Source organism: Pteropus medius, unplaced genomic scaffold (assembly GCF_902729225.1).
Source record: "Pteropus medius unplaced genomic scaffold, Ma_sr-lr_union100, whole genome shotgun sequence".
In the NCBI taxonomy this organism is placed as follows: Eukaryota; Metazoa; Chordata; class Mammalia; order Chiroptera; family Pteropodidae; genus Pteropus; species Pteropus medius.
The window spans coordinates 15,989,931-16,017,493 of NW_024340699.1; the positions used below are offsets into that span (position 1 = coordinate 15,989,931).

The 27,563-nt window shown below is 65.0% G+C and overlaps 2 protein-coding genes across 2 annotated transcripts in view; one reads left to right on the forward strand and one right to left on the reverse strand.

The window, feature by feature from the left end:
• Positions 1-2,210: 2,210 nt before the first annotated feature.
• On the forward strand, positions 2,211-7,881 carry CYP2W1 (cytochrome P450 family 2 subfamily W member 1). Its single transcript, XM_039876400.1, has 9 exons — positions 2,211-2,402; positions 3,642-3,804; positions 4,136-4,285; positions 4,407-4,564; positions 6,018-6,185; positions 6,525-6,663; positions 6,797-6,981; positions 7,221-7,362; positions 7,564-7,881. Exons 1-9 carry the CDS (start codon positions 2,211-2,213, stop codon positions 7,749-7,751), a joined length of 1,485 nt encoding a protein of 494 aa, XP_039732334.1. The 3' UTR covers positions 7,752-7,881.
• Positions 7,882-9,159: 1,278 nt separating this feature from the next.
• The window catches only part of CHLSN (cholesin), an 80,089-nt gene continuing 61,685 nt past the window's right edge, over positions 9,160-27,563 (reverse strand). The window contains exons 3-5 of the mRNA XM_039879261.1: positions 12,377-12,558; positions 10,135-10,216; positions 9,160-9,889 (exon numbers count right to left, since the gene is read on the reverse strand). Of these exons, the coding sequence (XP_039735195.1) occupies positions 9,701-9,889; positions 10,135-10,216; positions 12,377-12,558 (453 nt within the window). The 3' untranslated portion in view covers positions 9,160-9,700. The remainder of the gene's footprint in view (positions 9,890-10,134; positions 10,217-12,376; positions 12,559-27,563) is intronic.

A 27,563-nucleotide genomic window follows, 5' to 3' on the forward strand; every position in this document is an offset into this window, starting at 1 on the left:
GCACCCTTTGCCGCTTCGGGCAGAGACGTGCGCACGGGCACCGACACGGCCGACACGGGCGACACGGGCGACGGGCCCAGAGGAGGAGGCTCCTGTGTGACCCCGGCGGAGGCAGGTGCCGGCGGGAGGACGCGGCTGATGGAGGCGCTCGCTCACCTGCCCGTGAGGTTTCGCTCGCGCCCAAGCCGCCGCACTGCGCCCGCACCGCGTGCTGGTTGCTGTACGGGAACCAAGCTGCATGGAAGGTGCTCACACCGCAGGGCGCGGTGTGGGGGATGGGGGCACTGCGAGGTGGGGGGCGCAGCAAGGAGGGGGCTCACCTACTGAAGGTCTTTGTGGACTTCCGGACCCCGTTGCTGGCGTGCGTCTATTGTCCCCGTGAACGGACAAATATCCCCTTGTGTAAGAGTGCTGGCCGCTGTAGCCGGCCGGCTGGTGGCCCCCACAGGAGGTGCGCCCACCTGGTCTTTGCAGTGGTCACTAAAGGAAGAAACCCCAGAGGTGGGCCTACACCCTGCGACAAGTGCCCTTACCAGAGACAGAGAGGGAGAGGTGTCCGTGTGACAACGCAGTAGGGAAGGAGGGGCCTCGGGAGAGGACCCCTTAGAGCCCAGGGGGCAGCCCAGGATCTGCACCTGGGGCCCAGCACGGCCTGTAGGTCTCACCCACCTGAAGGAGGAGGCGTGGGGGACCGAGGCCCCCGCCCCAGAACTCCATCTCCCTGCCTCCAGCACTCTGGCCACGGGCCACAGTGCAGCACACCCTTCCCTGGCCCCCTGCCTGCTCACGCTCCCAGGCTTTGCACAGGCCACTCCCTCGGTGAGAACCCTGCCGTCTCCCCAGCTCCAGCTCTGAGACTGTGCCCTCTGGCGGGACCCTTGCCTTTCTGACTCCTGCCGTCCCCACCACACCCCAGGTGTTTTCGGTGGCAAAGCAACTGCCACGTCAGCCTTTCCCACTGGGCTGTGGGGCCCCCTGACGATCTCTGTAGCCCTGCCAGGGGCTGAGTGTGTGGCTGAGCCAGGCTCACACACACACGGGCCCTCAGCAAATGTGAGCAAACTAATTCCCTAACTTTCCTGGGCGAGCAGGACCCGCAGCCTGCACACCCAGCATCGGCCTTGCTCCCAAGCTCTCAGCATGAATGACTTGAGACCCAGCGGACAGAGAGCTGACCCCGCCCCCGCAGCCCCACAGGTGTGCAGCGGGACAGGCTGCCTGCTGCGTAGTGAGCACTCCATCGCAGGAGGTGTGCAAAGCTGGGCTGGGAGCGGGGAGGGCTCTTTGGGATGCCTTGGCTCTGGGGTTTGTGTAGGGGCACAGACGGTACCCCAGGGGACGGGCCCCATGGTGAGCGGCCCGGTTGGTGGGGACGGGGTTCCGGCTGCCTCGTGTCAGGGCTGCCTCGTGTCGGGGCAGGCGGTGTGAAGCAGGCCCAGCCACTTCTGGTGCCAATAGCTCCCAGCCCTCGAAGCTCGTTCCCAAAGCGCTGCCTCTTCCCCCGCCTCCCCCACCCCTCTCACAGTGGGGCCACTGGGGTTTAGGAGACTGGAGTCCGGCATAGACGGACGAGGCACGTAAACCCGGCCACCTGTCACCCGGTGGCCCTGCCCCAGTGAGGGCCCGTCTGGGCGGCCAGGCCCCACCCTGCCCCACCCCCGTCCTGCCCCAGGTAGTGGTACTTACAGAGCCGCCCAGGGGCGACTGCAGGTCAGGGCCCTGCTGGCGACCCCTGGGATTTGAGGTGTCTGCTGTGCAGCCCCAGGGGTCTCCACACCGGGAACCTCACTGCCCAGTCACAGAGCAGCTGGGTGCATGGGGATGGCAGTGCGTTTGGGAGGGACCTGTGGGCCTCGTGCTCAGGGAGGCTCAGAGCATGGGGAGGGCAAGTTCCTCCCTTTGGAGCTGGGCTGGGTCCCGAAGCCAGGGAGTCCTGGGGAGACCGAGGCAGAGGGCTGAGCCCGCCAGCAGGGTGTGTCCCCTTCAGCAGTGCGAGGGACACACCACCCCCCCACAGCACCTGGCCCAGCTCCCTGTATAGACTCGACCCTGCATTCCACACACGCCTGTCACTTTAAGCTGTCTGGCTGTCCCCTGCAAACTGCTCGTTCCACATTCTTGGGGTGGTGGGGGGGGTGGGGTGCCGACACGCCCTCCCGGAGACCTATAAAGCTCGGGGCGGGATGGTGGGCCCAGGGAGGACCGTCGGCATGGCCTTGCTCGTGCTGGTACTGGTGCTCGGGCTCGTGGGGCTCGTGGGGCTCGCGGGGCTCTGGGCGCTGCTCCACACCGGCCCCCGCGCTCTCTGCCAAGCCTCGTGCTGGCCGCCTGGGCCACGCCCACTGCCCCTCATCGGGAACCTGCTCTTGCTGCAGGTGGACAAGGAGAACTCCCTGATGGAGGTGAGTCAGGGCTCGGCCCCTGCCACCCAGGCCCAGCACCGGTGCCCGCCATCACCGACGGCTGTGGCCCCCCCGTCCCTGTCCGAGCAGAAGCCAAGCCCCCACTTTCCGGGCCCCCCGTAGCGTAGGAGTTTTGTGTTCCAGCCTGGCGCTGGTCTGGCAGGGGACACAGGAGGGGCCCCAGTGCCCACCCTGCCTTGGGGAAGAGGAAGACACCCCACCCCACAAGAAGCACATGGGCCATCCAAGGAGCAGGGGCCCAGGAGGGCTTCTTGGAGGAGAGAGCCTGCAGAACAGCCAGGTCTGGGGCAGCGGCGGGGAGGAGGCAGGTGCTCCTAGGAGTGACACCGGGCAGCAGCAGAAGGAACCAGAGCACAGAGCCTGGCCCCGGGCCTAGGTGCCTCTGGCCTGGGCAGGAGGCTGCAGGTGGATGGGGAGGAGGGGCTGCAGCCCTGCCCCTTAGGGGACCCGCTCATTGCCCACAAAGTGGCCTGGACTTAGGCAGCCACCCCACGCGGCGACAGGCACTGGGGTTCTGGGGCCCCAGAGGCTGCTGTCCAGCATGCCAGGGGCAGAGCGGGCAGGGGGGCGGTCAGCAGGCTGTGTCACTCAGCGCACGCGGTCCACAGCAACGCATTTCCCCTCCAGACTTCAGTTCCCTCACCTGTGAAGTGGGAAGGTGAGGGAACCTCATCTCAGGCAGGGTGCTGTAGAGACAGAAGGGACGGGTGTGCACAAGGCCGCAGAGGTCAGCCCTTGCTGGCCTTACCGTTGTGCGCCCTCACACCGGCAGGGCAGGACCGAGTGAGACAGCTGGCCAGGCGGGCTCTGCAAGGGGCCCGGGCCGCGGCCGAGACCTCACGCCTGCTCCCGTGCAGATCCGGGCTGGGCCGCCCCGCAGACGGCCCCCTGGTACTGCTGCCTTGTCTCACGGCTCAAAAAAGCCCCCTCGAGTGTTCCTTGAAAAGAAGACCCATGACAGCCGCACCCAGCACCAAAGGGCGCCCCGCCTTCCTGGAGCGGGGGAGGGCTCAGCGGGGTCCCGCTGGACGCCACCCCTAGCCCCGCTCCAGCCAACCACAGGTCCTGCTCTGTGGCTCCTGGGCCTTTGCTGTGCGGCCCCTACGGCCTGGCCTCTTTCCACAGGCTCTGCCTGTGCCGCCCCTGCCAGGCGTGGCCTGAGGAGCCCCTGGGGGACCTGGAAGGGGACCATCAGGTGACCCCTGCCCTTCCCGCTAGCTCTCAGAACGGTATGGGCAGGTGTTCACCATCTACTGGGGCCGCCAGAAGATGGTGGTGCTGGGCGGCTACGAGGCCGTGAGGGAGGCTCTGGTGGGCACCAGGCCGAAGCTGACTATCCGGCCCTTCAACGCCATCTTCCAGTTAATCCAGAAAGGCAGGGGTAGGTGTGTTGTGCAGCAGGGGCTGCGCCAGGCGGGGAGGCGCAGTCACCAGCTCTGCTTCTGGGGGCTGCTGGGCACGGGGTCCCCTTGGGCCCTGGAGGGGGCCCGAGGAGCGGGTCCCGCCCTCCTGTCAGCCGGACAGAGTGGCTCCTGGGGAGGGACAGGGTGTCCCCGCGGCAGGCGGAAAGGGGGTACACAGGGGTGGGCACACCAGGAAGGGGGGAGGGCCAGCCATGGCCAGTTCCCTGGGGAGCAGGCTGGGGGCAGGGGGCAGGCCGGCCCTGCCGCGCCCTCCTCCGGTAAGTTGCTCACCGGCGGACTGGCCCGCAGGCATATTCTCCGTCTCCGGGCCGCCCTGGAAGGCTTCCCAGCAGTTCACCCTGCGCGCCCTCCACGACCTGGGCGTGGGGCGGAGGCCTGTGGCCGACAAGGTCCTGCAAGAGTTGAGCTACCTCTTGGGGCAGCTGGACCACTACGGAGGTGAGTGGAGGTCCGGGGCGCAGCTCCTTCCCCCTGGCTCCGCTTGGCTGGGACGGCAGAGGTGAGTGGGGGTCGGGGACACTCCTCCCTGGGCCCCGCCCTCTGAGACTGTCTCCCCCAGGCCGGCCCTTCCCGGTGGCTCTGCTCGGCTGGGCTACCTCCAACATCACCTTCACGGTGCTCTTCGGCCAGCGGTTTGACTACAAGGACCCCGTGTTCGTGGCCCTGCTGGAACTCATCAGTGAGGTCATGCTCCACCTGGCGACCGTTAGAGTGCAGGTGAGAGAGGTCGCTGCTCCCAGGCCTCGGGGTGAGGCAGGGAGCTGAGAGCAGCCAAGATGGGGGGGCGGGGTGCAGGTGTCCCAGCTGCCGCCCGCGGTTGCGGGGCGGGCTCCATCCACCGAGCCGCCCTGGACTCACGCGCAGGTCCGGTTTTGGTGGTGTGAGCCCAGGCGGGTCCTCTGTGCAGTCCGGAAGAAGAGGGGGGCCAGGGCAGGGGTCCCATCTCCCCTCCCACATTTGCCCTTCAGCAGTGGACTGGGCAGGGACCGGGCTGTGCTGGCGCTCTCACGAGCCCGCCCTCTCCTCCGTCGCCGGGGTCACAAGCCCCATCGGACGCCCGGGACTCTGGGACTCTGCGGCGCATGCGTGCCATTCTTCCCGTGTTTAGGGTGCCGGTGTTTGCGGCTTACCGTACCGTTTCTTTTTCCTTTCAAGATTTCTTTGATTAATTTTTGTCATTCTTATTTTTCAGTTACAGTTGACAGTCCATGTTATCTTAGTGTCAGGCGTAGAGCATGGTGGGTAGACATTTATGTAGCTTACTAGGTGACCCGCATTCGTCACGCTGGTGCCCCCGGCCGCACATGCAGTAACTCTGTACTGCCGACCATGTTCCCTGAGCCGTCCTGCTGCCGCCCCATCTCTAACTACGATGTGCTCGAGCCTGCGTCTCTGCGCGGTGCCACAGCTCAGCGGCTTGCATCCCGGGCCCTCCGTGCCCCGATGTCCCGGGGTGAGGCCGTGATTCCTGGAACGTGCGTCTCGGGTCCTGAGTCTAGCCAGGGAGCAGGTGGAGGACCCTCTGCCGTCCTCGGGGCGGGAAGGTTCGGCCTCTTCTGCAGGCCAGGCTGGCCCGCCGCGCCCGGGAGCTCCCGGGAGGCTGGCAGCGGAGGGGTCAGCGCGGCTCCACAGCTGCCAGCTCCCAGGACAGCAGAACCTTCTCGGCCTTTGGCCCCTGGTCCGGCTCCTCAGCGCTGAGCCGCCGTGCAGTTTGCAGCCAGGGGCGCTCAGTTCCGGGGACACAGGTAGTGCCAGGTGTAGTGGGCAGCGCCGGCATCCACTGAGCACGCCTGCACGCCGCCCCAGCTGCCCCGCTTCTCAGCGGGGTGAGCTGGGGCTGAAGTCTGCAGAGTCCTCATTTTTTTAGTGGCTTGCAGTGGGCTCAGCTTTGGTGGACGAGAGCGGGGCCGTGGTCACAGGCGCCTGCTGCCACTGGCACTGAACGCCCAGTCCTGTTACCTGTCCGGCGACGCCTCCCTCCTGCCCTCTGCTGGCGGTTTCCTCCCAGTCCTCCGCCGCGGGTCGCGCCAGGTGGGGCTGTGGGGCCCCGCGCCGGGTGCGGGCGCCCTCTTGTGGCCACGGGAGGCACCCACCCCGCACGTCTGCAGGACAGGCGCGCCCTCGCAGAAGGCTGGACCCGCCCTCACCCCCACCCGCTCTCACTCCGCAGCTGTATAACGTCATGCCCCGGCTGGGGGCCCTCCTGCAGCTGCAGCGGCCCATCATGCGGAAGGTCGCCGAGCTGCGAGCCATCCTGAGGACACTCTTGGAGGCGCGGCGGGCGCCCGCGGCCGAGGAAGGCCCCGCGCACAGCTACGTGGAAGCCCTGATCCGCCAGGTCCATGTGTGGGCCGGACACACCCCGTCCGCAGCACCCCAGAGGCCGCAGCGGCCGGGGCCCCACTCCAGGCGGGCTCCAGCTGGTCCTGCCCCACGGTCGCCCGCCTCCAGGCTGGGGGGCCTCTCAGAGCCTCAGTCTCTTCACCTGTGGAATGGGGTTTCCGTGCCTGCCTCGGGAGGTGGCCCGGCGGACGCCGTGAGCCCTGGGCGCAGTGGGGCTCAGCAGGTCCCAGCTCTGTCCTTCCCGCCAAGTCTGTCTTCCACCCTTTCCGAGTCAGGGCTGGTGGGGCTGCGGACCCCAGCCGCCAGCTAAGTCCTGCCCTGCCCGCCTCTGCAGGAAGCAGACCCGGATGGCCAGTTTGATGAGGACGATGTGATGGCCTGTGTCCTGGACATGGTCCTTGCTGGCACAGAGACCACCGCGATCGCGATTCAGTGGGCCATCCTCCTGATGGTCAAGCACCAGAGTGTGCAGGGTGAGCATGCAGGCCGAGCCACCGTGTTGTCCCAGGGCGCGGCAGGACGGCCCCTCCCACCCGAGGGGCGGGTTCCCCCAGGCCCAGGAGACCCGGGCTCCCCAGGACACGGCTGTCCGCCCTCTGCCCGCAGGCAGGGTGCAGGAGGAGCTGGACCGCGTGCTGGGTCGCAGCAGGCCGCCCCAGATGGAGGACCTGCCATCACTGCCCTACACCAACGCCGTGCTGCACGAGGTGCAGCGGTTCATCTCCGTGCCGCCCCGCACGTCCCGCAGCCTCACCACCGACACCCGGCTGAGTGGCTACCTATTCCCCAAGGTGGGGCGGCCCCTCACGCACAGCCTTGGATCCGCCCCGGCCATCACTCCTCTCAGGGTGCGGGGAACCCTGGGGTGCTTGATGCCGGGCTCCCACGGGAGGCAGGAGAGGGGGTTCAGGACCCGCAGAGCTCAGTCCTCATCCCGTGGCCTGAGGGTCACCCGCCCACCTTCCTGCCCTCCACCGTCTCCCCTCCTCCGGTCTGCCCCACCCCACCCCACCTGCTGCGGTGCCCACAGGGCACGGACGTGATCCTCCTGTTGAACTCCGTGCTGCGGGACAAGACGCAGTGGGAGACCCCCCACCAGTTCAACCCCGGCCACTTCCTGGACGCCGACGGCCGCTTCGTCAAGCGGGAGGCCTTTATGGCGTTCTCCGCAGGTACCGCAGCCCCGAGGGCGGATGACCCGGGCACCAGAGACACTGGAGGCTCAGGCTGGCTGGCCCCCGCCCCCTTCCTGGCCACTCAGAGCTGCCTGTGTCCCAGGAGCTCCAGGCCTCGCTCTTAGGGTCCCCTCCACAGACGCCCCCTCCACTCACAAGCCAGGCTGATCCCCACCCTGGCCTCGGTTTCCCTGGCAGGCCGCCGTGTGTGTGTGGGCGAGCACCTGGCCAGGACCCAGGTGTTCCTGCTGTTCGCCGGCCTGCTCCAGAGGTTCCACCTGCTGCCCCCACCCGGCCTGAGCCCCGCCAGCCTGGACATCCAGATCATACAAGCCATCTTCAAGCGGCCATTTGTCCACGGCCTGTGTGCTGTGCCCAGGCCCTAGGGCCACTGACCGAGGGGGCTCTGGCCTGCGCTGCAGACAAACCCCCAGGGCCTGGGGAGGATCGGGGTCGTCCCCGCTTCCTGGCTCGAAGCCTGGGGGTGCTGCGATGGCAGGGGCAGAGCAGCCCTGAGGACAGACGGCCCCAGGCCAGGGCCCTGGCCAGGCTTTCCTTTGCTGGCAGCCTCAGTTCCAGAGACGGCGGCCACCGTGGGCCCTGAGGGGCGTGCGGTCCTCCAGGGCCTGCCCCCGGGTAGCTGTCCTCGCCCTCCTTCTCCCCAGGGCAGAGCCGGGTCCCTGCCTCCCATGACCGTCCCCCTCCCCCCAGGCCCCCTGCCAGACCTCCGTGGTCTCCCCACGGCCCACGGTGGCAGCATGCCCCCTTCCACGTCCATCTGACCTTGACACTGTCAACCCCACAGCCCTGGGCCCCACTCCATGACCTCTCGCCCGCTTCGCCCATGAAAAACTGCGGCCAACGAGGTGTCAGGACTTCCACAGGAGGTCCGGCCCCCCCACCAGGTGGTATCAATGTACCCTCCTCAAGTATGAAAAACAATTTAAGAAAAATAGAGTGAGCAGCCATCATGCTTCACCTCGCCAGTGTGGAGACGGCGTGTGTGGGATGTCCTGCCTGGCTAGACGGGACTGTCCACCTGCCCGGTCCTCAAAACTGCACGCGGTCTGGCCCCCCCAGGTGCACAGATATGCGCCCTGTGTGAGGTTCACGGGCAAAAGCTTCTCGTGGGTCAGGAGAGGGCAGGCGGGCTCTCTGAACGTATGCGCTTAGCCCTCGCTTCTTGGTCTCAAAGAGAGGGCTTTCGGGGCTCGGGGGCGGTTCTTGGCCCGAGACCTGCCTTTGGCCCCAGCCTGGACCCCAACCACCCGACAAATGCCTCCCCGGTACGCAAAAACCCCGACCACGCAGCCCTCGGACTGTAAGCACACTCCCCAGGACACACGCAGGCCGTGGCCTCCGCTCCCAGGTCCCTGCCTCCCGTGAACTGCCCCCCTGGCAGCAGTGGGCACCCCAACCTCTGCGCCTGTGATAAGCAAGAGGCCAGCACAGCCTGATAGGGAGCCTGGCCCAGTGGTCACCAAAGTCCCAAAGCGCCCCGGCTCTACGCCTGGCGTGTGTGGGCGTGTGCGTGTGGTCAGGACGCCAGCTCCACCCGCAGGTGGTGGACGGGCCCCCTTCTCGCGGCGGGGGCGCCGATGAGACGCCGGTGCTGGGTGGGAGGCGAGAGGGAAGGGCCTAGAGGGGTCAGTGAGGGACCCGTGCAGGCCCCTTTGGACGTGTGGGCTCTTCTCAGAATGGAGTCGCCCCCTCTCTGGGGCCCTGACCTCGCCATTCAGAAGCAGCCCTCCACGTGGGGTCACAGCAGCGAAGCTGAAGCACAGGAGCCACGGCTGGGGTGGGCGGCCTTTACTGAAAACACAGCCAGCTCCCTGCGACCCGGCAGTGAGGTCTGAGGAGGCAGGAGAGAGAGAGAGGCCAGCCGCAGCCCAGGAGCCTCGCCCAGGAAACGCGTGGCCTGCACTGGGTTGCGGGGCACCAGCAGACTGGCATGCCCAAACCTGGGGCCCCCACGGCCCAACACGGATGGGCCACAGCTGGTGGGAAGGCCGGCTCTGGCCAATCTTGACGATCCCCGGGTAGAAAAGTAGACATTTCCCTCAATAAGCAACTTCCTGGCGGCTGAGGGAGCTGGAACCGGGACCGGCACCTCCAGGTGGTTCAAAGGGGTCGGAGCCAGCCTTCACCTGTGACAGCTCTGGCCCAGCAGGGTCTGGGGGCGTCCATCCGAGGGTCTGCTGCCTGGAGGCACAGGGACCCGGCCGGAAGCTCCCGCCCCACCCCCGACCTGCTGGCAACCCTGCTTGTCCCTCTCGGGCCCCTCCGCCGCAGGAGTGCCCGGCTGTGCCGCGGCCCTTGCTGGCCGCCTGCTGCCCTAGGAGAGCAGCTGCAGCACCTGCCGGATGCACCGTGTCCTCTCCAGCGGGAAGGGGCCCGGGCTGCCGGCGCCCGCCTCGTCCGCCTCCCGCATCAAGGCTTCCCCTTTCTGCACGGTCAGCTCGCGGGCCTGACCCTTCAGCCCCTCCAGGTAGGCCAGCAGGGTGGAGAAGTGCTCCTCGGGCACCTGGACAGAGGGGAGAAGAGCTGATCAGTAGCCAGGCGGGGTGGCACGTGGCACATGGACACTGAGCGGTGCAGAACTGAGAGTTGGCGGTGTGGCCCCAGGGCTCCGAGCCCGCAGCGGGGCTGCAAGGGGACTGTGCAGCCCACAGCGTCCTCACGCCAGGGCCTGAGGAGCCTGGGGGTCCAACCTCCACGAGCACAGACCCCACCCCTCCCCCACAGACCCTGCCCCCACGCTGGGCGCACCTTGCTGCGGTCGTACATGTGCGTCAGGAGCCAGGTCTGCCTCGTCTTCTGAAACCTCCAGCTGTCCTGCTTTTGGGCCCAGCTGGGGAAGCAAGGTCATGACATTCAGGGGCTGTCTGTACCCACTGGCCTGGGTGGCCCCTTCTTGGCTGGCGGGGGTGTGTCCAGGCTCATGGGTGTCTCGGTTCTGGGGGGGACCCTCTGCAGCCTGATGTTATGGCGCTAACGATTCTGAGACCCACGGAACCAATTGAGATTAATTATGAGCCTTTATTAGCCGGCCGGCGACCGACTCTACCACGCAGAGCTAGAGATCAGCCCCGAGCTTCCAGAGCAGGCAGCTGATAACGCTTAAGACCAGATCCTGGTGGTCTCCTGAACAAGCCAGCAGATTACATAAGTGGAAGTTGGCTGTTACCGCATCTTTGCTCAAAACCACACCCTTAATTAACAAGTAAACGGATCACAGAAGCAGACTTTGGCCATCTTCATATCTTATACAATACACTTCCTAAACCACACCCAAGCAAGGAGGACAACTTCTGGTATCTAAAAATATTTCTTCCCTGTAGCTGACTTAGCTAGTTGGCTCACTTGAAAATTTTCCACCCTTAACACTGAGGGCAGCTGGCGCGGAGCAGATGGCGCCAGGGGCCAGGGGCCCAGCTGGGAGGCTGCCCCACTGGGGACACCCACTGTGGGCACTCGCCCAGCCAGGCCCACCTGCACCAGGACGAAGGACCAGGTGGCCCAGGGCCACGTCCCTTCAGCTCTACAATTCCATGATTTTATGATTCTAGCACGAACTCCCTGAATTCTGTGAACCCCATCATTCTTCCGGAAGCGTGCTCCGTGCACCTGGCAGAGACGGCCACTGCAGCGGGGACAACCTTCGGGCCGAGCTGTGTGTCAGGGTGGGGGGACAGCCAGCAGGAGCCCAGAGCTGGAGGGCCAGGCTGGTCTGGGCTGCTCAGACGTCAGGAACATAGGAAGAAGCCTCGCCACACCAGCCCTGTGCCCATCACAGTGCCCAGCCTGCAATGACCAGCCCCAAGGTGGAGCCCGTGCTGGAGGGGCCAGGGGTGAAGACGCAGTGACCTCCGGAATCTGGAGGAAACATGTCAGGGCATGGGGACAGGAGGCAGTGGGCCGGAGGACGATGCTGGGGGGGCGGGGCGCCGGGCAGGGCTTGGCCGTTGGCAGCTGCGTGAGGGGCCGCAGTGAGCTGTTGGGCACAGCGGAGGGACAGGACACCTCTGTCAAGGTGGACAGGAGCCCTGGTGTCCCAGCTCACTCATCAGAGGGGCCTCCGCTCACGCCGTGCCTGCCACACTGCCCGCCAGCCGCCGTGCGTGCGTGTGCGTGTGGCTGTGAGGGACGGGGGGCACAGGGGGCCGGAAGTGGGTCAGTAGTGGTCATCGCGCTGGGGCAGGGAGAGAAAAGGGCGTGGGGGGTAGGTAAGGGCGTGGGTCCATTTGAGGGTGATGAACACGCTGTAAAACCATCCATGAGGACAGTCACACCTCTGCGACCATGCCGACTGGTGAGCTGTCTGCGTTAACGGGGGAACAGGGTATGTGAATCGGTCTCAGCAACGCTGTTCCCCAAATCACAAGACGGCAACACAGGCGTCCACAGTGGGCCATTGGGCCCACCACCCTGGTCTCCGGATCGGGGAATATGGTTTGGCAGGTGTGGGGGAACCGGGAGGGGCTCTGCTGGGATATCACGGGGTGCAACCTCCCTCCCATGTCCCTGCAAACAGACACCAGTGATTTCACGGGGGCCTCATTCCCAGGGGCTCCTGAAGATTCCTACGCAGGGCTGTGACCTGCATGTCTGCAGCGAGCACAGACCAGCCTCCGCCTGGTTCTGGGAGGGGTCCTCTGGGTGCTCCCAAGGGGGCCCCGGGTTTTGGTGAGAGGGTGAAACGGAGTCACCTGTCACCTTGGGGGTTCCAGCCCTGCCGTCCTGTGATGCGCTTCACAGTGAACTCCACAGAGCGGGCCACGTCCCCACAGCCCCGCCCTCCCACAGACGCAGCGGGGCTGGGGAAGGTCTGCAGCCCCTGCTGGCGGTACTGCCATTTCTGTGGCCCTCGAGCCGCCCGAGACCGCCCGAGGCGACGCTGGAAGGGTCGCACAAGCAGGCGGCCAGCGGCCCTGGGACGGCACGGCTCCGCGCGGCCGGCCGCGGCCTGCACCCCTGCCAGCCCCGGCCTGCACCCCTGCCAGCCCCGCACCTGCAGAGGTAGTCCAGGGCCAGCTGAGCGCCCGAGCGCCGGGCCCGCGGGCTCCGGGCCGTGGCCGCGCCCGCCTCCCCCAGGCCTTTCCTTCCTCCTTTCTTCCGCTCCTTCTTCAGCTTCCTCTCGAGGACCCTCTTCTCCTCGGGGGACAGCTCGGGGTCCCCGCACGGTGCTCCTCCCTGAAAGTCAAGGGGAACGCACATGTCAGGGGCTCAGGAAGCGGGTGTCTGCATGGGGCTCCCCAGCCACTCTCACCCCCCAGACCCCGGAAGTGACGTCAGTGGTGAAGGAGGAAGGGGCCGCTCAGACTCCTTCACTCCTGGGGGCCTGGGCCTCAGCGCCCGTTAAGTCTGTCCACCCGGCGTGGGCAGCTCTGCTGCTGAGGCTCACAGGGCCCTGGTGTCTGCCGCCTGCACGTGCGGGCGCAGTGCAGGGCACGTCGGCTCGGGGGGTCCAGCCCTCCTTCAGCGGGTCTCCCGAGCCCCTTCTGCACATGAGCCCCTTTGCTCCGGGTGACAGGCGACAGGCGGGGCCCACGTGCCCACCCCTCCTGGGGCTGCGGGCTGGGAGGGTGCACTGTGGCCTCCCCAGGTAACCTCTGCCCAGCTGCTCAGCCGGGAACACACAGCCCCCTCCACCACCCCTCCCCCGCCAACACGCCCCACACGAAGGCAGGCGGGGGACTGCGGGTGCTCCACAGAGGCACTTCCTCGAAGACCTGGAGCACCGGTGTGCATATCCGGTTCAGCCTGTGGGCACCTGCCCCGGGGACCTGCCCCCAGGGCCTCTAAGAAGGGCCAGTGCCCACGGCCCCCAGCTGTGCATCCCAGCTTCCCAGAGGCCCCTCGAAGCAAAGCAGAGCAAAGCGGTCCAAAGCCGTCCGCTCACACCTTCCCTCTCCCTAGCTCCCCGCCCCCACACGCCCAGCAGGCCCCTCCTCAAATGCCAGTCCCTTGACATCCTTGGTGTTCCCACTCGGCTCCTGGAACTTTCCACAAGGACAACACAGCTCCCGGCTCCTCCCTCCGGTGGGCGGTGAGCGCGGACAATGCCAGGACTCGGGGGTGAGGACCAGTCTCCGTCCTGAGACCAGAGCCTGGCACCAGCAGGAGCCCCTGAGGCTGGCACACACTGATGAGGGGCTGGGCCACCTCCCGCAGTGAGCAGACGTTAGGGCCCTTGCTGACCCTGCCCCGGGGCTCCAGGTGACAGTCGGTCCTCTCGCCAGCTGGACTCCCCTCGTCTCTGCAGTCTCGGGGGCTGAGCCTTCCTCTGAGGCCCCCACCCCGCACCCCTCCTCCAGCCTTCGGGCACGCCCAGTGTGTGCTCCTCTCGCACTGGACGGCCCGATTGTCCCCTCGTCCTCCTCGCACGCCCTCGGGCACTCACGGCACACAAGTGCGCTCAAGTCCGCGTCTACACCTGCCAGCGAGTGCCAGGCAGAGCGCGGTGGCCCAGGGATGGGCGGGGGTGGCGCATGGCTGCTCACAGGCGCGTGGCCGCACCAGGCCTGCACTCTGGCGGGTCTGGACCGTGGCCCACATCCCCCGTGGGAGGCCAGGGCTTGCTCCAGACAGCCGAAGACGGTGACAAGGGCCACCCACAGCCCTGGGCGCTACCTCTTTGCTCTCCTTTCGAGGTAGCCCTGGGCTCCGGACTGTCCACTTTGGGGTTCTGCCCAATGGGAGACGTTACACACACGCAGCGCACGCCGGGGCGGGGGGGATGCGGGCACTGTCCATGCACCCCCGTGCCCTCCCATTGGTCCGGCCTTCCACAGCACGTGCTGGGCGCCTGGGGTGAAACGTCTGCCTCCTGCACCTCAGGGCCCCAGGGAGGCTCTGAGCACCGCAGTCCCGGGCTGCTGGGAGGATGGCCACCCGGCCCAGGCTTCCAGCCATCGCCTCTGGCCTGAGCTGGCTCCATGACGAGCAACAATGGCTCTGTGTGTCCCCAAGAAAGGGCCCATTGTCTTTCCCAGGGCTCCTGGGAGCCAAGATAAAGCTCTCTCCTTTACACGGCCCTGGACACCCTGCCCGTGTGGGCAGGGGACTGCCAGCTGAGGACACGGGGACGACGCGGGTGGGCTGTCACAGCCCAGGGCGTGTGAGCCGGCGGCAGCCGGGAGGCTGGGCGAAGCACCCCTGGAATGCGGTGGCAGCTGAGGCGGGGAGCGGGGACAAAGCACGGGCCCTCATAGGGAACAAGAGCTACGCGACTCAATGCTTCCGAGGGGAACGTCCCCTGCTGGGGCCTACAGGGACCCCATGGCCCCGGGCGTGGGCAGCCCTGGCCGGTGGGTGAGGCAGCTCCAGGGCCAGCGTCTGGGGCACATGGGGGGCTCCAACCTCTGTCTGTCTACGTGACGCCCGAGTAACACCTCCTGACATTTGTTGGGCACGTTTTATTTTCTAAAATGTGGGATAAAGGAAAAATAAGTGGACCGGGAGACAGAGGGCCTAGAGTTCAACCTAATTTAAATAAAGACCCAAACTCTAGAATAGAGGCTGTCCCCAAGGCCTCCAGCCCAGACTCTCCGATGTCCCAGGCCAGCCCCTGGCCATGCACACCTGCAGGCACACGTGTGCACGCCTGCACTGTGTCCTGCTGTCCCGAGCTGCTTCACCAGGACCCTTGGCCTGGGCCTTGGCAGGCGGCACATAGGTGAAGGAGCCGCAGCTGAGGGCAGCGCTGCTGTAGAGTGTTGTCACGACACCGTGGGACACCCGCAGAGGCTGGCGGTGAGCTCTGTGCCTTCCCATCACGTCTCTGAGGTCCGATGCTAGCTGTGTGCCAGACTGGGTAATCACTACGGCCACCTCCCCAGAGCCTGACCCAGAGCAGCAGTGACGCGACTGGACAGTAGGTCACCCGGACTCCCGGTGGCACTGAGCGTGCCCACCCTGTCAGCATGGAGGCTCCGCCTCTATGGGACGGGCAGCAGGTCACTTACCAGTCTTCACCCTTGTGGTTTTACGGACCCCGTCTCGGTGAGCCCTCCTGCAGGGGGCGTCCCTGGGGACTGTCCTGGGTCTTTACAGGTGGGGAGCAGCAGACAGAGCTCAGGAGGTGTCCCACCCCGAGGCCGGCCTGCTGGGGCACCCAAGCTGGATGTGGCTCCTGTGTCAAGTCACCAGAACCAGCTTTGGGCGGGGCGCGGAGGAGAGCCAGGAGGGGCGGGCCTCTCGGAAGGTCCGCTCAGATTCCACCCCAGGTCCTCTAAGTTCAATTTCGAGAGGCGTCTACCGTACAGGGGGGCCTGAAACAACACCCTACCCCAGACACTGGGGTCCCGGACGGTCCCGTCAGCTCCAGCACAGGACTCAGCTGAGGGCCTGTCCAGCTCACGTCGGGACCCCAAGGGTGGCTGTGGGGTGGAGGGGGGTAGCAGACCCCTCCCCACGTCTCAGGCCGGCTTCCTTTCCATGCGGTGGGCTCCCAGGGTGACAGGGAGGGTCCGGCTCAGGAGTGGCCTGACGGGGCCAGCCACGTGTGGGGCTCCTGCCACCTCAGCGCTGACAGGTCCACGTCTTTAAATGGTTTTGTGGGGGCGCCCAGCTGTGGGCACAGGACCCGGAGCCGCCGCGGCCGAGGGCAGGAAACGGCAAGGCGGGCGGGGCCCGGGTCAGCGCCGCAGCAGCTGGTCAGACACGGAGCACAGGGTTCCCACAGAACCGCAGCTCGGAGCATGAGGAAGCAGGCCCCAGCGGAGGGGGTGACTGCCCGCAGGGCCCCAAAGCCCCCTCAGCCTCCAGGACAGCCCCACTCTTGCTTGGGGGGCCCCGCCAGAAGCACTAGAGTACAAGCAGGAAGCTGGAGGCCAGGCGGCTTGGTGCCCTGGCTCCACCTGCTCCGTGACGTCACCTATGGGCAGGCGCCCCCCCCGCCCTCCACCGCGAGCTAGCAGCACTCCGCAGAGGGGGTGAGCGAACAGGCCGGGGTACCCCAGGTCTCTCCCCTTGGGGGGTCTGTATGGACACTGAGCCCTTTGGCTGGTGGCAGGTGGGAAGGTGAGGCCTGGGAGGCCAGCAGCAGGCCAGCAGCAGGCGCTGGCCCCTGAGTCCGGCACTCGCCTTCCTCAGCCCCATGCTGCCACCCATCCCGAAGGGCCAGAGGGACCCCCTTCCGCCCCTAGCCAGCCAGGACGCAGGGGGCGGGTGCCTGGGGACTTGTCCGTCCCAGCCTTGGCTCCTTCCTCCTGAGGAGAGGCCGGCAGGGCCCAATCCACCTTGGGAGGTGGCCGTCTCCTTGCGGTCACACCCCTGGTCACACCCTGTGCACCGTCTGTGGTGGGGCGTCCCACCTGTGCCCGTTGCGCTCACGATTCAGGACCGAGGAGGGGACACTGGACAGAAAAGCACGCTGTGCCCCCATTGTGCCCGTGGGGTCAGCCGCGGGGCCGGGCGCCCTGCACGCAGGGAGCACCCGTGAGCCCTGAATGGCAGCCAAGGGCACAAAGTCAGGCAGCCTGCACGAGAAGTCCTTAGGGCCCCAGATGGGACACAGAGGGACGCTAAATGAAGGCATGCCACCTGCCCCCAGCTGCAAGTCTCCGACCACCTGGAGCCTCTCTGACGCCGTGAGGGAGCTGGGTGGGTAGGCCCAGGCGCTCTCGACACTCCTCCTCTTGGGGCTCCCCTTGTCCCTCGAGCCCCCTGCAGACTCCAGCTAGCAGAGGCCAGACCTGCAGTAAGGCAGCGGCTCCTGGGCAGGTGGGTCCCTCCTTCCTCTCCGCCCCGACTTCAGTACCTGGCACCTGTGCATCACTGCCGTCTGCCAGCACCTCTGGGAGGGGCACGTGCAGGCTGGTGCCATGGGGACCCAGAGGGGCGGAGGTCAGGACTGTTTAGAAGCTCCTGGGGACACGGAGCCCTTTGTACAGCCAGGTGCCACTGAGGGGTGGGGAGGCCAGGCGGCCAGGCCTTCACTCCCAGGCGGCTTCCTATTGTGGAGGCGGAACTAGACTTGACCAGGAAGAGTCTTAAGGAGCACCGCACTAAGCATCAGAAGATGGTCTGGGTTCTTGCTGTCATCTAGAAAGGATCGTCAGGACGTGGTGGCTACGTGAGTGCTGCTGGGAGCGGCTGCAGATACAGATGAAGCCGCGCCGGCTTGCTCCCCCGCCACTCACCTGCTGTGCGGCCCGGGTCCTAACAGGCCAGGACTGGTACTGGTCCATGGTCTGGGGGTCAGGGACGCCTGCTGTAAGGCATGCCGCACTCAAGAGAAACGTGATGGTGAGCGTGGGCCAGAACCCAGGCGCGTCCTCTCTTTCCTTCACCTGGGAGGAGTCGGGGGCAGGGAGGCTGCCATTGGAGGTCCGGGCAGCGGACAGTTGCCTGGTTCAGCTGTTTACAGATGCGGACAGTCCCAAGGGCACAGTGACCCGCCTGGGCTGGACGGTGCCCGGCCTGCAGCCCTGTGCCCAAGGTCCTCATGCAGGGTAACCTTTAGCCAGAAGCATCTGCTCATAAGCCATCTAGAGTGGCCGCTGTCCGCTGCCCCTTTAGGACCTCGCGCCCTGAAGTCAGCCCTAGCGGAGCCTGGAGACGGGTCTGGAGCAGAGGAGCAGGACCCACACCTGCCAGCGAGCTGGTCTCAGACCCGTGCGCCTCCCTGGCCTCACCGCCCCGCTCCTCCCCACCTGGACACGGCTGGACATTCGGTTCCAGTTTGAAAACTAAACCTTAACCGGACTTATCCGTTATTAAAATCCAGGAAGGGTAACTCGTGGTAGCAAGTTACTTTTTCCCCTTTTCTGAAAATGAAAGTTATTTCCCCTAATTTTTTAATGAAGCCATTTACTTTGAAATAACCAGAAGCCCGTGCCCGTGCCCCAGGCCCAGTCTCTGGCCAGGCCCACACCAGTGTCAGCAGCCTTTCCCCAGATCAGAATCACACCAGACGCTTCGTGACAGGGGACGCGGGTGCTCACAGATGCGGACGGTCGCTATTCCCTTTACAGCCCGATCTCCCCAAGCTCCCTCTCGCCTCGGCCGAAGCAGTGAGTCACCTGGCTGGTGCACGCCTGGACAGAGCTTAAGCTCCCTTCGCTGCGACGCCCTGATCACAGGGAAAATGACGACGACGACTCAGGAGGCTGCTGCTCTGACGAACTACGCGACAGCTACGAAGACGCAGCTGGGTCACTGAGCCAGGAGGCTGCGTGGGGAGGCGCGGGCCCTGCGTGTGGCGGTCCCAGGCGCTGGCACTGAGGCAGACACGGGCTCTGGCCCCGAGGAGCTCACGGCAGACACAAGTGAGCTCCTGGAGGACAGGGAGGGCGGCTGCCACGGTCTGTCCGCAGTGGCTGTGGGGCGCAGGCCTCCACGGGACACACGCTGAAAGACACCGGAAGGTCAGAGATCACCTGCGCCACGCGAGCGTCCCCTCCCCCATGGGCCTGACCAGTAACTGGCTGAACGCCATGTCCCCTCCGCAGCTCCTGCCAACCCCTGCAGCCTCTGCCAACGTGCACCACGGGAGGAATTGCTCAGTTTAGCCCGAAAAACAGAATTACTTTTTCTTTTCCAGGTATGGACACCCCACAGCTGTGAGGCGCGGTTAGGAGCGCTCGCCTGCGGACCCTCTGTCCGGGAGCGCACAGGCCCACGTGTCAAAGGGTTCAGACTCCAGCACCTCACGAGGCCAACCTTGGTTTGGAGTCAAGGGCTGCAGAGTGAGGTTCTGTCCAGTCACAGGACAAGTGCAAGGTGGGCTGGGCCAGTGGCCCTTGCAGGACAGGTCAGAGCTCTGGGAGGGCCCTCCCTATCCATGCACCCTGCGGGACAGGAGGCATCACCCCTCCTGATACTGCTTCAGAGCGAAGGCCACACGTGGGGCCAGAGCCACCTCCCAGGGCATCTCCGCGAATGAGACATCGTGGGCCATGGGACACAGTGGGTGGCCAGGGAAAGCCTCTGGCAGCAGGGGCTGAGTCCTTGAGGAAACCAGGGCACACGACCTTGTCTTAACCTGCCAATGCCACCGTGCCCTGGAAAGGCTGGTGGGAGGAGACCACCCCAAAGACACCTCCAAACATCTCAGAGCTCATGCCTGAGACACACCTCCAAGGCTGTGTGTGACCTCCTCCTCACTTCCTCTGGGGACAGCGTGGTGCCGAGCCAGCAGACAGGCTCTCTGCAAACTGAGGGACAGGAAGAGCCCTGCCGCCTCCCAGGTGAGACCTCGGCGACACCAGCCTGCTCGGCCGCCCTGAGGACCCCTTTCCACACAGATCGAATGGGTTCCTGGAAACAAGTCCTACGACGCTGCGGGTCGCTATTTTTCTTTGACGCGTTTTATCGTTTCACAAGCTGTCCACCCACCCAAAGTCACTGCGTGTCCACCAGCCCTGTCCTTGCAGAGCTCGCTATCTGGCAGAGGATCCCCAAGGACAGGTGTCCACGAAAACACAAACCACGTCACCTCCCCTTTGCCTTGTGGGGAGCAGTCAGCCCCTTCTTGGGGCTGAAATGCCAACAAGCCACCCCTCCCAGCAGGCGTGTGGTGGCCCTGGAGCTTCGGGCCGGTGTAGAATCGGCCAGTCCTGGCGCCCCTCTACCCGTGCACCCCCAGGGCAGTCGTCCAGGGCAAAGCGTGTACCTGGAGCCTCAGGGGCACACGTGAAGAGCAATCCTATTCTCAAGAAGCTCCAGGTGGGGACGAGGAGATACGTGAACATGCTGAACTGTGACTGCGGCTCTGTCTGAGCCGGTGGAAGGGGTGCTGACAGTGACCAGGATGACCGCACTGGCAGTGGGTGTGGGGGTTGGAGGACCACTTGGCTCTGGCACAGTCACAGGACACGTGTGCAGAAGCAGACCGTGGACCCGAGGGCAGGATGGCACCAGGGTGCAGGCCGGCATCCCCCACGCTGGGCTGCCTGCCCTGTGCTGCTGAGAGGCTGGGACATTCTTCAGGGCCACAAGGTCTTAGATCCGATCACAGATCACATGGGGGGAGGAGGCAGGGAGGGTACACGTGCCTCAGGATCCTCCCCAGTGATAAGAGGCCTGTGGTCTTGGCACCGGGCAGCCTCTCCACACCCAGAGACCCCCATGCCCTGATGAGCTAAGGGGTCTCAACGTTTCTTACAGGCTTCAGGCAAGAGCAGCTGTCCGCTGGGGGTTGTGGCACAAAGTCGCTCCTTCAGCGGTCTGTAAGGCCTGAGGACGCTGCTTGGGCCCTCCCTTAGCCCGGGGAGGCGGGGTGGGCAGGAGGGAGGACACACCTCAGGATCCCCCTGCAGAGGTCAGAGACCCTGGGCACTGCCACCCGAAGGGAAATGGCTAACTGCTCGGCAGAAGCAGGACCCTGAGCTGAGCATCTGCCCCCAGGTCAGTCTTCCTGGACACCCAGGTCCCAAGGGCCCCCGCCAGCCGCAATGCCTCAGCTAAGCCCCGGCTATTCTGCGCCCCCACGGGGACGCACACAGGCCCCTGGCGGGTTGCCCTGTGCATGGGCTTTGTTCGCCCACGAGCAGGACCGGGGTCCAGGACACAGTCTCCTGATTCACAGCGCTCCTGTTTCTCTCATTACGAGTGGACCGAGGCAGGCCTGGAGCCGGCTGCATTCTGCACAGCTAACAGCCTGACAACAGCCTGACGTGGAGTCAGTCAAGGCCTCTTAAAGGAAGGCCAAGTTCAAGTACACAGCAGGCTCCTGGGGCAGGACGGCGTCCACCTCCTTCCTATCACCCTCCTGTGCCTTCAGCTCTCCAGGGGAACGCGTGACCGCCTAGCACCCAAAAGCTGCACTTGTTTCGATCTGGAAAGGCAGTTCTGGCAGGCTGACGGGCAGAGCTGAGTGGACACTAACGACCCGAGCTGTGAGCCGGCCAGCGGAGAAGCACACTTCACACACAGAAAACGTGCTTCTCAACAACGTCCAAGAATCAGCTGGCGGTCACTGCTGAACTGGGCATTTAACGACAATAGGATTCTTGATGTCTGAAAAACATATCCCAAACCACAAAGACATCTGTCCCCCACCTTGGCGGGGCGGGGGCCCCACGGGCAGGCGCAGAGGGCCTCCGGCACCTCCGACCAGCACGGCTTCCCTCAGAGAGAAACGTTTGCATGAGGTTTTCAAACGTTTCGTCTCGTTTCCGTTTCGATCTAGTGTCTCTGCACTGTACTCTTCCTCACTGGCTTTTGTGCCTTGTGTTCTTAGAAAACTCATTTCTTTGGGTGCAAAGCAAACACAGAAACTAAAATCTCTTCCCAGGGCCCCTTCCCATCCCACCTTGACCCCGGGCATTAAGGACCCGGTCCCCTCAGGCTGTTCAGGACTCGCAAAAGGTTTCAGCTGTGGGGAAAAACCAAAGCAAAACATGTTACTGGCTCCAAAATCAACAACGAAATCAGAAAACGTTTCACTAAATTTCTAGAAAGGGTCTCAATATGTCAACCTCATTAATGCTGAATGTAATTTTCAAAATGATTTCATCACATTTGTAAATTGTTTTCCTCACTTGGCAAGAATTTCTCTGTACACAATGAACTTAAAAAAAAAAAGTCACATCACTCAGTAATGAATTACAGCCAAATAATTTCACAAGCAAAATGGTAAATACCCTTGCGGGTTTTTGCTTGAACACACTTGTTTAGCGTGCTATGTGGGGCTGGGCCTTGCAAAGGCAAGAACGCCCTGGGCATAGAAGGCCCCGAATACTGGCCACCAACGGCCCACGACACTCATCCTGGGGAAGGACAGTAATGACAGGCTGGGGTGGAAGGCAAGACCGTGGTTTAGACCAGTGTCCGGTTCCACGGGTAGGAAAATGGGGCCAGGACGGCCAAGAAGCCTGGGGTCACGCGCCCTGAAGCCGAGCCCGGAGGCCAGGGCTCCGGAAGCCGCGGGCGCACGGCTCGGCCCGCGGCGAAGCGCGATGGTCCGCGGGGCCCCTCGGCCTGCAGCTGAGCTCAGGGCCCCCTCGGCCAGCGCCCTCCTTCCGGTGCAGGGCCATTCGGCCGCGAAGCTCAGCTCTGAGATCCTCCTCGTCTGTAAACGGGGGACTGGGAAACGGGGGCTAAAGGGAGGAGACGGGCCAGGGTCCTCAAGACCACGGCGGAGCCCACCGCCCGCGCGCTCCCGTGGGGCGGGGGCGCCACGCCCTCACGGGGACGCCGCCCGGCCAGGGTCTGGGGTCGCCGGGGCGGAGGCCGGCGCAGTGGCGACCACCCGGCCGGGACCCCCGCAGCCCCCGGGAACGGCCCCGCCCCCGCGCGCACGTGCAGGACCCCCGCTCGTCCCTGGGCCCCGCTCCCGGGCTCGGCGCACTGACCTCCGCGTCCCTGGCCGTCGGGTCCGCCCAGACCTGCACCCCCCGCCCTCAGCCCCGCGCACTGCGCATGTCAGGCTGGCCCGGCGCGGCTGGAACCAGATCCAGCCGGCTGGGAGGTGACGCAGGCGCGCCCGCGCTCGGCGTGCGGGCGTGGCTCCGGCGGTGGGCGTGGCCGCACCTCCGCACCTGGGCGCGGACAGCCAGGCCCAACTCGGGCCTGACCTAGGCGCGCGTGTGGGCGCGGCGGGGGACAGTGATGCGCACCTGCCAGCACCTACCCTGCGGGGATCCCTACTTAACGAGCTTGTTCGGGAGACGGGGCGGAGGCTCAGGGCAACTTCTCGTCCCCTGCTCCGCCGGGAAGTGGCAGACACGGAGCCCACGCCCAAGGGTCGGCCTGTCGCCAGACAGGCCGTGGGCGTGGGCGTGGGCGTGGCCGCACCTCCGCACCTGGGCGCCTGACAGCCAAGCCCAACTCCGGGCCTGCCCTAGGCGCGCGTGTGGGCGCGGCGGGGGACAGTGATGCGCACCTGCCAACATGCGCACCTGCCAACACCTACCCTGCGGGGGTTCCTACTTAACGAGCTTGTTCGGGAGACGGGGCGGAGACTCAGGACAACTTCTCTCTCGTTCACTGCTCGGCCTGGAAGCGGCAGACACGGAGCCCACGCCCAGGGGTCGGCCTGTCGCCAGACTCCCCGCAGCTCCCCCACACGGGAGGCAAGAAAACCAGCGGGTGCAGTGCCCCAGTCACTCCCTATTTCTCTGCACATAACACAGACCCAAGTATGACCATCAGGTTTGGGCCCACGTGCTGTCCCCGCTCCCACATCACCACCTGCAGTACCGGACCCCAGGTCCCCTGAACCTGGTCTGCTGTCTCCTCCCCAGGGCCTTTACACATGCTGTCCTCGCTGCCTGCAGCGCTCACGACTCGTCCTCATTTCACATCCTTGTCACCGTCAGCTTCAGGGACACCTCCACTTCACCTGCTAAGCGTCTGGCCAGTGCGGGGGGTGGGGAGGCCTGAACTCCCCAGAGCAGCCACGCAACCCGCCCCCTGAGCTCTACCTGGCGTCTGGCTCCCACACTGCACTCCATAAGGTAGGGCTGTGTCTGCACCATGACACAGAAGTCCAGCAAGAAGCAGGCACTTGGTAAAGGCTCACCGGATCAATGAACGGTCACACCGCCCTTTGCCCACGCCAAACCTCTCCTAGAGCTTGTTCCCTCCCCTAAGGCAACACTGTGGATCCATTTTAGGGTCCAAGGAAAAACCACACTCCAGCAGCCAGGAGCCTGCTAAACCCACCCGAGGGCCCACAGTAGGCTCTGGAGGCGGGCCAGCTGCAGGAAGCGGCAGGCCTCTCTGGCAAAGGCCAGCCGCCAGGCGCCCCAGGACACCCTGTACTCTGGCTGCTGAGGCTGCTCCAAAACCCTTTCTTCCCTTGCCCACTGGGACCGCTAGCGGGTGTGGGCTTCCTGCTTCGGGTGTGGGCACCCCAGCTTCCCAGCCTGATAAGGATCTCCAAGGCTTTGGAGCCAAGACTGCATCTTTCTGTACTTTTCCTCCTGGCTGCGTCCCTGCTGCCTGCAGAGATCCACCACCGCAGAGGCCTGCTCAGTCACGGCGGTGGGGGCGGCTACCAGGGACTGCCAAGGCCCGGGCCACAGCTGGGCGGATGCAGGGAAGGCGGAGGGCAGGGTGGGCGCCTGCCCGCTACGACAGCCTCTGGGCTAGGCCAGCCCACCTGTGCTTTCCTGCTTAATCCCTGTGATGCTGGCATCGGTGTCCCCGCTCTACAGAGAAGGCGATGGATATGGAAATGTTAAAAAAAAAAGTTTCCAACATTTCTGGTTTCATGGAATGAACTGAATTCTGGGTGGAGTCCCAGGGGGTTTGTGACTCACTTTCCATTGTCGGTCTCCTGTCCCAAGGGCCCTCTGATGAGCTTCTTTCTCCACTGTCATCTTCTGGTGGGAGACAGAAGAGGGCACAGCTGGCTTGGCAGCAGGGCGCACAGGCACAGAGGTGCTGGCTGAGGACACCACACGCAGGACGCGTGGCTCAGCGTGGGCTCTCACTCCCGCTGCCAGCCCCCCTGCCATCCACACCTTACCGATGAGGAAGCCGAGGCTCAGGGAGGGTATGAAGTGCACCAGGTCGGTCTATTTCTGATCCTGTGTTCCCTCGTAGGCCCCTCTCTGCCCTGGGACCAGCCTGTAGGACAGGCTCTGTCCCCCCAGGCCACGTGCTGAGGCACTGGAACACTTGCTGCACCCCTGGGGTTCAGCGCAGGGGCCCCAGGAGTAAGGGCACCTCTTACAGCCCCGAGGGCCTTTGGGGACTAGGTCCAGCTGGTGGAGTGGGAGGGCGTGACCCAGAGGCCGACCAACAGCAAGAACCTGGAGGCAGCACCTGGGTCCGCCATGAGGGAAACAGAGCCTGAAAGCCCCAGACCCCCAGGCAAATTAGCCAGCAGCCCAGGTCGGAAAGCAGGGACGAGAGGGACCAGCGTCCCACTGGTATCTGTCAGGCAGCTTCTTCACGTTCGCTTGCCCAAGTGCGAGTATGCTTGGGGAACACAGCGAAAACGCTGCTGCCTCAGGCTGCGTTCCGTCCCCCAAACCCACAATCCCCTGTGGGATGGTGGCGGGAGGTGGGGCTCTGGGGGGACTAGGTCATGGGGCGGGGCCCTCGTCAGTGGGATTGGTGCCCTCCTTCGAGGCCCTTCTGTCTCGTGAGGACACAATGAGCAGACGGCCGTCTGTGACCCAGGAAGTGGTCCTTGCCCGACATGGTCCTTGCTGGCACTCTGAGGCTGGATCTGCCGCCTCCAGAGCCGACAGAAATGCGTGTCGCCACAAGCCACCTGGTCTGTGCTGCGCTCTCGCAGCAGCCCAATGGACTGAGACACCTGCGCAGCGAGAGTGCATCGGAAGGCTACGGTATTGAGAAAAATCAGGCAGGCTAGACAGGGAGCAGGCTTATTGACATTTTGTAATTTCGAGTGGCTGTGGGAGGCTGGAGGTCAAGGAAAACAGTGCAAAGAAGGTGACATCTGAGTAGAGACCGGGAGGTGAGGGTCAGCCCTTGGATATTTGGGAGAGAGGTGATCCAGACAGAGGGGACCGCAAGCACCTAAGTGCTGGGGAGGGGCACAGAGGCCCACGTGAGGCAGAGGAGAAGCCGGGGTGGCTAGAGAAGTGGGGACGGGGTATAGAGCAACCCCACTGGCGTTCTGGAAGTACAAAATTGCCACCAAAAACCTTCCCCCGGAAGCAATAAGAATTAGCTTTCAGAACCAGGGTGCCAGGTACCCCAAGAGCATGTGGACCATTCTGAGTCACTTAGGGGAGAATAAACACGTCCTACGTAGATGTTCTGAACAAGGGTGCCTGGTTGGTCAGCACGCCCAGTGTCCCCGGCAGGCACCAGTCCTGAGAGCTGGTCAGCGGGGACATCCACAGGAAGTGCCGCAGGGGCTCACGGCCAGATGCAGACAGCTGCTCCCAGCTGGCACAGCCCCTGGACACACCGCTGCCCTCCTACTCAGCCCTGCTGCCAGGAGCAAAGCGCTTGGCAAGTGGAAATTGGCGGTGGGGGTGGCGGGGGTAGGGGAGGTTGAAGCCCCCGCCCCAAGGGAGCGGGGCCTGCTGTCAGCCACCAGCAAGAGGGACCGAAGCCGAATCCTGCTGAAGGCCTAGCGGCTGCCCACCAGCTCCTCCAGAGCGGCCGCGCTCGTCTCTGCCCACGGGCCCCTCCCCTCTCACTGGCGGGCTGGGTGTCGCCGTCCCCGAGGTCGTGTAGGGCCTTGGGAAGGGTCGGCCCCTGGTGTCCCCGACTCCAGAACCTTGTGTCCGAGCCCCACGGTTTCACTGAAACTTTACAGAACACCAACTCTGTACGATCTCTTCCAGAATATGAGGCCAGTATCACACTCTGATACCAAAACCAGACAAAACAGGCCCAAAAAGAAACGACAGACCCAAACCCTTCAGGAGTACACATGCAAAAATCCTACCCAGCAACATGTAAATAGAATTACACACTGTGACGAGGGACTGCGTTCCCAGATGCGAGGCTGGGTCCACATTCAGGAAGCAACCCGTGTGACCCACTGTATCAGCAGGCTAAAGGAGCACCACGTGACTGTGTCAGTCCACGCGGAAGGGGCATCTGGCCAACCAACACCTGTTCAGGATGTAAGTACTGAGAAAACTAGGAAGGAGGGCTTCCTTGACCTGACGGATGAGGCCCCCGGGCCCCGTGTCCCCTAAGACCAGCACTGGGGCGCGGGCCCACGCCAGGCACCGCAGCCAGTGGGCACTGGCAGTCCTGGTGGCGCCGTGAGGCAAGAAAAGGGGCCAGGGCATGAGCAGCCCATGCCCACACCCCGCACCTGCTGACGAGCCCCCAGGTGCGGGCTTTCAAGAAGCTGCTTCCATCGATGCCGGCACCAGCACCAGCCTGCCGCAGCCCCGGGCGCCTGTCCCAGTGCACACATGTGCAGGCAAGCCGCTCCAGGCCCGGCATGATCCACTGGCAACCCCAACGCCCCGTAGCCGACAGCAGCCCCTCTCCCCTGCCTCCGGGCCGGGGTCCTGGGTGGCTGCAGGCGAGCCGGGCGGGCGGTGAAGGTGGGCTTTGCACGGTCGGGGTAAGCCGAGGGAGGCTGGCAGGGGGCCGCTTGTCTCAGCCCCGCTGTGCCTGGGAGCGCGGAGAATCGGGAACCCAGAGGGGCCCCGGTCTGAGTAGGGAGCTGGCGCCCTCCCCACGGAGCGTGCTCATGGCGACAGCGCTCACTGCAGCCTGCCGACACGGTCATGCAGGACGGACGGCCAGCCTCTCTTCAACAGGGTCCTCACTGTCCCTGTCCCGGGTCCTGGTCCACT